General features: G+C 33.1%; 1 protein-coding gene across 1 annotated transcript; it reads right to left on the reverse strand.

Annotated features, from left to right (window-relative positions):
- Positions 1-7,136: 7,136 nt before the first annotated feature.
- Positions 7,137-7,806, reverse strand: LOC143560910 (VQ motif-containing protein 25-like). The gene has a single exon (XM_077049105.1). The coding sequence runs from the start codon at positions 7,635-7,637 to the stop codon at positions 7,137-7,139; it is 501 nt and encodes a 166-aa protein (XP_076905220.1). The 5' UTR covers positions 7,638-7,806.
- Between the last annotated feature and the right edge of the window lie 3,770 nt (positions 7,807-11,576).

Below are 11,576 nucleotides of genomic sequence, written 5' to 3' on the forward strand. Positions count from 1 at the left end.
AACCCTTTTAAGTTGTAAAAATTCTAGAAACTCATTCTTAATTATATGTTTTTATTTAAAAATAAAAACTCGTGGTCCACAATTAAAGTTAACAAAAAATATAAAAGTAAATTTACACTTTCTCTCTCCTAAAAGCATATATAAAAATTAGTAAAAAAAACTTTAAAAAAAATAGCAAAGCATTTTTTTTTAATTTTTCGATGTTTTGTATTAAATATAACAACATATACTACATGTAAAAAAAAAAGAAGACGTTACATAGTGTTTTCACGGGTTTTCACAACTCCAACGATTTTTCATTCTATGCTTTACCAATATTATAATAGAAGATATATAGCATTCCAACATCATACACCAGCCATATAACACACAGACATACACACACATAGGATAGATTTATTTTGAGAACCACTTTAAGTTTTAAAAACTCGAAAGAACTCAAAGTACAAATTTATTTTTTTTGAATTTTTTTTACATATACGTAGAAAAACTACAAAATTTTTTACACACCGAGTCGACTTTTTTACATAGGTGTAACGGGCGTTTAAATTAGTGTAATCATTGTACATCTTTATTCTCTCTCTTACTTAATTTTTTAATCACATTTAATCTCAACCACATAATGACTAATCTATTAAATTAAATGTGTGTTAAGAATGGAATTCTTAAGTTCTTAAAACTCAACAAGGTTCTTAAATATTTCTCCTCTATACATGTATATAAACAGTAGCGGAAAGAAGGGAATATGCAGTAGCGTAAGGGCAAAAATTGTGACTTGTAATATCAATGTGATGTGTATCTAATAACCCTATAAATATGAACCTCACAACTAAGCTTTAATATTAAAACGAAAATCCTAAAACCACACACAACCGGCAAGTGTGCCGATCGCAAGTAGTATAGACTTAGGAAGTCCGAGTATCGAACACGTGGACACGTCAAAACGCTAAAGATCATTAACCCTAGACAAGACCTACCTTAGAATGATAATTATATTGATTTTTGATTTTTAAATACTTAACTGAACTAACTAGACTGACTAACAAAACTTACCAAAAATAGAAAACTTAACGGGGAACAAACTGTGTTAACTTAGGATGGAGAAAAACGTCTACCTAGGTCTGAATCAAACTGTAGGCCTAACAAGCTAATGGATTGAATGATATATAGACACCGGTCCCTAAAGATGACACGACTAAGGATCGCTCGGGCTCACTGGATTACCTCTCGGTCTCACTCAACAAGCCTAAACTACTCAAAATCGGCTAAAACGACCAAACCGGGAAACAATTGCTAACGTGTTCTAATGAAGGATCACCTCTCGGTCTCACCAACACTCGACCCTAATGGCAATGAATACTACACAACCAAGGATAGAGGAACAATTCAACTTAAACTAAAATATATCAACTAGTCGCTCAAAACACCTAAACCTGACAAGAAACGAACTCGCTCTCGCTCAATCCTTATTCTAGCATGCAAAGGCAATGAGACAACCCTAACTTCCTATCACCTCTCGGTCTCAAGGAAGGTGTTTAACCACTGTACTTAATCCAATTAATCCCACAACAAAACCCTACGGTTGTTCCTACCGCAAACAAACCCTAAACACAAAGTCTAGAATCAAACAATGCACAGATCAATCAACACAAAACTAATCAATCAACACACGGGGTTTATGAAATGAGTCACTAGAATTTCCAGCCCTTAAACACAACCTATTTCATGTCTAAATCAAACTTTACAATAGCAATTCAAGTCTATTAATCAAACAATCCATAAAACCTATCAAACACTAACAATAATCATCATTCCTAGGTAGAACTAACAAGGTTAGCCTCTCATACTTTTTGGACAGCAGCTATCATTCAATAAAAATACCATAAAACTCATACCAACCATCTCAAAAATCATTCAACAATCAATCCTACTCATAAACACTTCAATCTTTCAATCAATCGCAAAATTAGTAATCAATTGAACAAGTATAAAAAGATGATGAACAATGTTATGAAAAGAAAGAATATGGATGAATTCCGGGCTGTTCTTGGCTGCTACAACTGATGAGAAACGTTCCCGAGACTTGGTTCTTGTGTCTTCTTCCTTCCCTAGCCGTCACACGATCAAAACCCTAGCCGAAAAAACTTTTTCTCCTCTCTCCCTTGTTGTCCCTGCTGCGATCGGCCCCCCTTCAGCTGCTAGGGTTTTTATTTTTTTTATATAATATAATATAATATGGTCTTGGGCCTCCATGATGCATACGGGTCGGGCCTTGAGCTTTGTCTTGATCTTGTATGGATAAAAGGGCTCGTAAAATGCTCGAAAAGTCCAGGTTTCTTCCTTTCTTTCACCCAAAACCTACAAGGGTATTAAACTTACGTAAAACCTATATAAAACGAGTAAAAACACATAAAATATAATATATTACGTAGATAAAAGGTGCGGAAAATACGTGTGTTTTACAACACATCACAATGTGGCGAAACTTGTTAAATATATTTTGGTCAATCGATTAATTTAAGTTGGCAAGTAATCCGGATCCGATATGAGAGCTTCAGTGCCCGCGTTTATCTTCAACGGGGAGAACTTCTAAAATATTTTTTTTTATCTATAAATAGGAAACATTTGTCTTTCTAATGTTGTTTCTGATATTTTGGTCAATCGATTAGTTTTATGACAAGATTACACCCAATATTCAAATATAACGAACAATTTAAATACATGAATGGAAACTCAAATAATGATTGTCTTATTTATATCCTAAGGTCTTGTCTAAGTGTCTAACTTCAATCTTCAATAACAAGCAACCTGCATATGCGTAGAAAATGGAGTTTGTCAACAACACATGTCGAGTGAGATGATCACCAATTTTGACACAACAATAATATATATAATAGATAAATGATAAATGATAAATGTTAAATGCGCAAACCAATATATGTGGTAATAATCAATCAAATCTTAACAAAACCAAAATCAAGTTGTACTAGTGTGCCAATGAATTGTTGCCAAGCGAATCGGCCATTGATTACAATGACTAAAATTGTCGGTTTACCTTCGCCAAGCGAATCGGGCTCCGGTTACTAAGACGGTCGTATGATCATACTAATGAAAACCCTATACAAAGACCTCTCCGAATGTTGTCAAGTAAACAATTAAACATATAGCAATTAGTAAATAGCATTCAACTGATATTCACACAATGATTATGTTTGCGAGTTTGTGTATATATATATAGGATAGAAAATATGGGTAAGTATGCATATGTCCCCAAAACGTATGAGTTTATAAAAAGGGGAATGACCAAACTCACCTTAGATCAATGATAAGCGATAAATAAATGTGATTAAACGAGCTATGGAATAAGCGAGTCGTCTACTACAGGTCAAAGGTTATAAATGATTAGAATATGAATATGTGAGATATGATAATACAATTAAAAACGAACTCGCTGCCGCTGGAATCAATCTAAATGGACGTTTAGAACTCTAGATATGTTATATTTAAGATTCAAGCAAGCTGGTACTAACCAGAATCTGAACAGTGAGTTGGAAGTCGGGTTTTGGTCAGTAGCCTTAAAATTTCGTTACGAGAATAAAAGTCTTCTGGACCGAACGTTGAATCCGATCAGAAGTGTGAGAAAACGATAAGTCAAAGTTGTTGACTGTTTTACCCTTTATCGAGTTTTAAAGCAATTGACCAGTCAATACCCTTCAATCTCAGAAATTGATTGAAGTTTATCGACTAGGGAATGTTTATGAGAAAACTCAATTTACAACTTACCCAGAAAGTGAAAAAATCAAGAGATATGATGAGTCAACGGTCCACACGAATGTAAAGTCAAACGTACAAGCTTATGTCTTCAACCAAACAAGCAAAAACCAAGAGAATACGAGATGGGCAGGAGGTAGGACGGCTGGAGTATTTCTTTTAGGGTTTGTGTAACGTTTTTGTGGCAGATGAATGAGACTTGTTTATATAGAAATAGCAAAAACGAACTAAATATGGGCTTTTTACTCGTTTAAGTAAAAATATATGATTTTAAGGAAATAATCATCGAAAGATTCATAAAGATCTGATCTTGGGCAAGGAAAAATGAATTAGAACTTGTATTTTAGTTACATTATGATTACATGGTCCTTACTTCTCTCAAACATACCTAATATTATCGATTTTATACCATAAACAAGCTAGAAAACGAAATCGAACAAAGGATTCTCTGCAGATGCACCATGGCGCCGTGCGGTGGGGGAAGGGGGGCTGACCAAGCAGCACTCCGGCCTCCATAAGGTGGAAATTTCATTTTTGGCAATATAGGTCCTTGTAGTTTGAGAATTGGACAATTAACGAATCTTTTATGATTAAATTAAGAAATGAACTACGTATGAAACCTAAAGGGTATAAAATGAATATTAAAAACTTAATTACTTATAAACATTTAATTTTTTGATTAATATTTCTTTTAGATCTAAAAATGTTTCGTTCGTAAACGAATACGGGTTTGGAAAATCCGAAATGTTACATTTGGCATGTCCCCTCGTCCGAGAGCGGTATTAGAATGTCTTCAGGCTCCTCATGATCAAAACTTTTTGACTGTCGTCCTCATCGAAGGGTTAGGCCAGCACATGTCCGCAGTGGAGTACTGGGCCATTCTTAAATATCGTTTAATGATCCCTTTGTTCCCAGTTAATGAGCCATGCCTGGTCTGCCGTAAAGTTTGTTTAGATAATTTTGGTGAACATGCGGTTCATTGCAAAGAACTCTCGGGATTTAAATATAGACATGACTTGGTCAGGGATGTCATTTGTGATGTGTTAAAACGGGCGGAAATCTCGGCAAAAAAAGAGACTCCTTTGAATTTCTTGTCGAATCCGCGTGAAGGAAGGTCTACTCTCCGACCAGCGGACATTCTTGTGTTTGGATGTGCGGGGGGGGGGGGGGGGATGCTTGTGTGGACCTTACTGGGGTGTCCCTTCTTTTCGAGTTTAGAGACACCAGGGTTGTTGTTAGGCAGACCATGTTAAAGGCAGAATCAAGAAAAGTACTAAGCAAGAGAACGTGTGCGTTGAGAATTAATATGCCTTCATTCCTTTTACTTTCGATACATTTGGGTCTATTTCCCCCGATGCGGCTACGTTTCTGAAAAGATTTTACCGGGTTGTGCACAGTAACTCAACTTTGTCAAAGAACGATAACTTTGTTTTCAGTAAGATTGGTGTTGCCATTCAAAAGAGGAGGCAACGTAGTTTGTTGTCCGCTTAGCTGTCTCTCTATTGTAATATGATTCTTTTATCGTAATATAAAATTTTATTAAAATAATATATTGAACTACTTGCACACGTGTGTACCTAGCTCACAGACATATGATTCGAGAACCCCATAAATGTGAGAATTGCTTTCTCAATGATCAGATCCTAATTAACACGTATTAATCTACGTATTAGAAACACTTTCTCAATGATCAGTTCACCACATTGATTCTAAGTAAGTTTGCATTTAGATCCGCCAGGACAATCCTAGCGACAACCATTTTCTTCAGCACAAAATTTAAGAAATTAGCAGAAGCAAAAGAAATAGTAACTTCTCAAAGAAGAAGCTAGAAACTTTATTGAATTTTGAATGTTAACAATTACAACAAAAACATTAATAAATAAAATTTCAAATTTTGGAAACTTCTCCAAATTTTCAAAATTACAAAACAACATTGGAATTAAAACCCATATTAGAACATTGATAAAGAGATTAAATTGCGTAACTGATCAGCCCAAACAAAATGTTTCAAGCGAGACTTCAACCCATGACCACAACTAGGAAAACCCTTTAGCTTGGCTCGGAACAAAATATTTCACACGTGACTTTTAACCACGACTTCTCATAGAGAAATATCATGGGTTTTATTATAAAGACCCTAACGTAACTTTATTATTGGTGAGATTTACTCCGTATAATTATGATGATTACTATTATTCTTTATAATAATGACGTTGACTTCTGTTGACTTTTTACTCATTTTATAACTTAATTCAGTACCCCCATTGTAAAATAAGTTAATTCCAATTCTAATAAAATAATTAGTTAAATATTATTCCAGGTAATACACAGAAATTATAGGCGTTACATATGTCGTCAATAGGAAAACCAAGACCTGCTAATTAAGTTTAGTGTGGGGACCGATTGATGTTGAAGGTCTGGACGTCTGATCATAGAAAGTTGTAATCAACATAGCCAATATCGCATTAGGCGATCAACCCATTCATGTGCACCAAGAGAAGATATGATAGCTAGTGATTGTGTGAATCCAGCACTAGGAGGCGATGATCATTCACAACAAATGGCTGACAAATTGGCAGTAACTAACTCTGACACACACCACTTTAATTACATTTGAGTATTTGACTTAATCATAACATGATCGACCTTAAGATCAAGTTTGACTTTAAATGTCGAATTATGTCTATAAACGGTCATCTGCCATTCTACCACCACATTATATCAATATAACATCTAAAGGAAAGTTCAAATCATACAGTTCAGTTGTTTCAACAAACAATTGATAAATTATTAATATTATTTTTTATGTTGCTAGTATACATTACTGATATATAAGAACTCACCATGGAGGACAAGCACCATGACCGCACCCATGGTGTCCCTTCAAAGACGTCCAATCAAATTGGAACGATACAAAGAAGATTAGTATGACCCCTACTGACAGCTCCTAGCCCATGGTGATTTGGAGAAAGTAACAAATATTGGAGCTTGATCATAACACTACAACTCCTACAAACATATAAGTATGAAAAGAAAAATATCCTATTTTGATTTTGTAATTAAAGATTGACTCGGTTAGCATACATCCATCCAGAAATTCACAAAGAGTGACTTTAATTATACACATAAGTTTGAATTAATAAAACTTGTTCGATCTGAACCGAACCGATAAATTGCTGGCTCAAAATACCAGTTAACTATCAGTTGATCCAAAGGGTACATCTAAAGATTCAGTCAACTAACAACAAGCAACACCAAACACAAATAATTAATCAAATTAATTAGCCATGAACCAAGACTTGCTAGATATAATTGATAAACCTAATTTAAACCAGAAGAATTTCGGAAAGAAATTAATTAATTAATTAGCTGTAGGTAGGAAAATTAAGTGATCTTTCCCCAAACCCATACTCCAAATGAGAATTAACCAAAGTAGGTGCATCAAGATTTGGTATAACCGTTGCAAACCCATGGTTATGCTGACTAAACTCATGCATGAACCCATCAAGATCACCAAACCCACCCAAGAACCCGCCACCCGAATTCGCTCCCACCCATATATCCTCCTCCCCTTTGATCTTCTCCCTCACCTCCAACCCAGCGGGCGAAAAATTCGATCTTTTGTGGGATTCTTTTCTTGTTTTCACCTTCTTCTTTTCAGCCGGTTTTCCGGTGAGGCGTTGAACCAATTCCCGGAAATTGGCGACATCGGTTTTGATGATCTCGGGTGCAAAGATGTGAATTATGCGAATCTTGGGCTTGATCTTGGAGATGATGCGAGAGTCTTTGTGCATGGTGAGTGGCTTTGTGGTTGAGGAGCATGTGTGTTTGATGTTATTGCTCATCATGTCTTCCATGGTACACATTTTGTGTGTTTTTAGGGAGTGGTAGGAAGGTGGGGATGATGTTAGTTGTTTAGGGGAAGAAAGATTGGAAGAATATGTGGGGTATTATAGGGTTTTCTTTTTTAAAGAATATATTGGTGAATTGAGGGATTTGTTTAATGCTAGAAAAAGGACAATTGGAAAGATTTAAAAGGCAAAACAAGCTGTATAGAAAGTGATCGGCAAACAAAAATCCACAAGGACATCAAAATATGTTATATCCTAATTCCTAAATGTATTTTTTTTAAATAAAGCTTGTGTGTGTATATATATATATATTATATTAGTAATTATTAATTATATATGTATATAAGAAAAGGGAAATGGTCCTTGGTAAATTGCATGTATGGCATCACTGAAGATTTTCTCCGTGTGTGAAACAGGATTTTTGAAGGTACATTAGCATCGCATTCCACAGTGTTTGTTACCAAATAATGTCCAAATTGACACTTTTCTCCTTCTAACACTTTTTACTATTTGGTTAATTTTACATGTACAAACATGTATAGATATTTTTTCTGTCGGAAACAACATTATAATAAGAACCCGATCACCGGCTTATTTCTTTTACTATTTCTTATATATATTTACTAAAACATATGTTAATTCTAGTGAATATTTAGACTTACAGTATTATGTCTAAATGTATATATGCATATGCATATGTACTGCATATGTATATATTTTTCTATTGAAAAAAAAAGGAGTGGGACTATAAAATTTAAGAATTAGTTAGGAGACACAACTTTACTCTCCTTTAATGAAGCAATGGTTAAGAGATAGTAAAAGTTGAAGTTTTGTTGTTGTATGACATGAATCTAATCTAACTATACTATTAATGCAAGATGATTTCACATGTCACTATTATAGTGTGTTCACATTGAATTCCACATATGCAATTCCCTTAAATACATTTTCCACATAATCAACATTTAATTAACATTTATTAAAATGTATAACAATTCATTAAATGCATAAAATCCTTTATCCATTATTTTTTATTTGGTTGTTTTTGATTATTAATGATTGAGTGATTAAGAAAAAAAAAGTCACCATTCTAAAATTATATTAACTTATTCATATAAATTTAGAAAGACTAATCTTTAACCTTTTACAATTCAATATAAAATTTTTCATTAATTTTATTTTATAATCATTTAAATCAATAACAAAATTTCGGCTATATAAATCAATATAATGGCTAAAATCTTAAAAAATTATTAAATGGTGAAAATCATGGATAAATCTTTTAATGTTCTTTTATGTACATGCATTTCAATTTTAATACTTTAAGTTATAATTTGATTTAAATGAATATAAAATAAAAGTCATAAATAAAACTTCTTGAATGAAATAACTAAATTTATGTATTACATATAATAATTTTTATTTTTATTATAATTTCCACCCGTATAGAACACGGTATCTAACCTAGTATAGTCTATAACAGGCATTTAATTATATTCTAATCTGAATACCAAAAATTAAGTATTTAGTTTATAGTTAATCATGCGGAGGTTAATGTGGAAAAGAATGAGAGAAAAATAATTAATAATGTAGAGATTTTATAATATATAATCAAACGCTAAATTGAGCATAGTTGCCCACTTGCGTGTAAATAATGGAGAAAGACATTACTTGCTAATGTTATATTCAAATTTGGTTTGAAATTAAAACAACTTGTATATATTGTTTGGAAAAGAAAGCACTTGATTAATTACCATACAAAATATAGCCCAATAATGATAAAGGAACTTCTACATAAAAAATCGTTGGATAGTCTATATAAAAAATAGTTTTGTTTTGTTTTTTTTAAATATCCAACAGTTTTTTTAGGGAATTTTGCACAAAGGAGTGTATGGTGTAAATTAGTTATGACAAATTAAACCGAACAAAGTCAACAAGTTTGAGATACAAACGGTTCGGTTTGGATGGTTTATTGTTTATTCAATCCAGCTTGAAATTTGATAACCAATCGTGTAAATTAAACCGGTTTGCATGGTATGTCGGTTTAAGTATTTGTATTATAATCATGAATCATATTTGTTATTTACCATTATTAATAAAAATTATCAGTTTTAAAAAAATAAAATAACAAAATAGATTCAAATCATCAAAACCAAATATGTTAAACCGCTAAACGAGTAGATCGCCAGGACTAACCGGAATACATTGATTTGTCATTTTTAAAAACGGTTGTTAAGTGATTTGATCTGTAATTATTTTGTTAAGCCCGATTGAATCAAAACAATAAACGCCCCCTGATGTATTAGCAAATGAATAATCAAATATCACAAGTTGAACCACATGTCTATCATGGGTTGCACTTCCTTAATAGGTTATTATTGTTATTAACAAAGTCTAGCAGTTACTAAACCTAATATAAAAATAATCTCATAATATTTGTCTTAACTATATTTGGAAATGAAGCCAACTTGTGTTGAGACAAATGAATGATATGAAATAGCCGGACCGACGGTGTACGGTATCAAGTGGAGCTTTCCACATCACAACAAACTTACAATCATAATCTCCCAACCTTCTAGGTATTTTAAATTCGACATATATGGTTTAAGACAGCATTAATTATTTCATTTTTTTATATATTACTGAATTCTCTTTTTAACCGTTACATTTAATTTGGAAAAAAATTGGGACAGTATTGAAGGTTTGTAAGTATTTTTTTACTTATTCCAAATCAAAGATTAAGAAGACAAAAATACATTACCCTTGTTGCATTGTTTCAAATGTATCGGTTTTGTGATATGGTTTTGTGATATGTTAGTTGGTCACTTATACTTAAAGAACGTGCTATGTGATCATCGTACTACATATCATCCTGTTTCTCATGAGTGGATAAGGGAGAGTTTTTGTTTTCTCTTATTAAAGAAGGTATTAAATGAAATATTTACAATAACAATTATTTATGTTTCTATAACATATCAGTGAGATCCTATAACTTACAATGATTTTCCCAAAACTTAGGAAAACCAAATGAAAGATAAAAGGATATAGAGAGATCGATAACATACAAGAGGGTTGATTGAGCGCCATTTGCTAGGACACAAGTGATGGCAGTACTATTAAGGCACACATAAGGGTGGAGAGAGTGGTTATTCCACCCCAAATTCCCAATCTATCTTTCATTTTTTCTATCTTTTAATGTGTGATTGTAATTGCTTAAAAAAATAAATAAATAAACACACACCTCTCAATCTAATGCCCATGCCCGTTCTTTGGCTAATTAACGTTTGCACCTAAAAAAAACAAAAACCCCTATGTAATGATCTGACGTCGCACAATTATATATGTCACAAACTTAAAAATTATATTAAAAATCACTATCTTTTCTCTCTTTTTTCAATAAAATAATATCTTTTATACCTCTGTCATTACATTTTTTTTTCTCTCAATCACTTTAAAAAAATATTAAAAATTAATAGGGTAGAACAATAAATTTTCAAATATACAAAAATATTATAACATTTTCTCTTTTCTCTACTGATAACACCATAAACCACTTCCTACATTAAAAAAAAATAAAAGAAAGAAAGAAACTCCACTCACTTAGACCATCCGTAGTCGAAGGCATTTTGGGGTGTTTCGAGGCCAAAACGCTGGAACCCCCCCCCCCCCTTCCCCCCCGGCGGGCGTTTTGGATGACATTTTGGATGTTAGCATTTTGTACATAACGTGAGGCTGGCTCGATTTTGAGGTTTTGTGAGAAAGAGGAGTAGTAGAAAGAGACGTTTTTGGGGCATTTTCCCACTATGCCCACTTTTTGCAAAATGTCCAAAAGCTAACTATGCACCACATGGTGCCAAGTGCTCGTGTGTGCCTAGCTTTGACTACGCATATTCTAATAATGATGGATAGGATGTGAATGTTCTTAGGGATGATTTATCCGTCCTCATTCCATAT

The sequence above is a fragment of the Bidens hawaiensis genome, unplaced genomic scaffold, assembly GCF_021521415.1.
Source record: "Bidens hawaiensis isolate Kalapana, Puna unplaced genomic scaffold, B.hawaiensis_p1.1 tig00020514_1, whole genome shotgun sequence".
In the NCBI taxonomy this organism is placed as follows: domain Eukaryota; kingdom Viridiplantae; phylum Streptophyta; class Magnoliopsida; order Asterales; family Asteraceae; genus Bidens; species Bidens hawaiensis.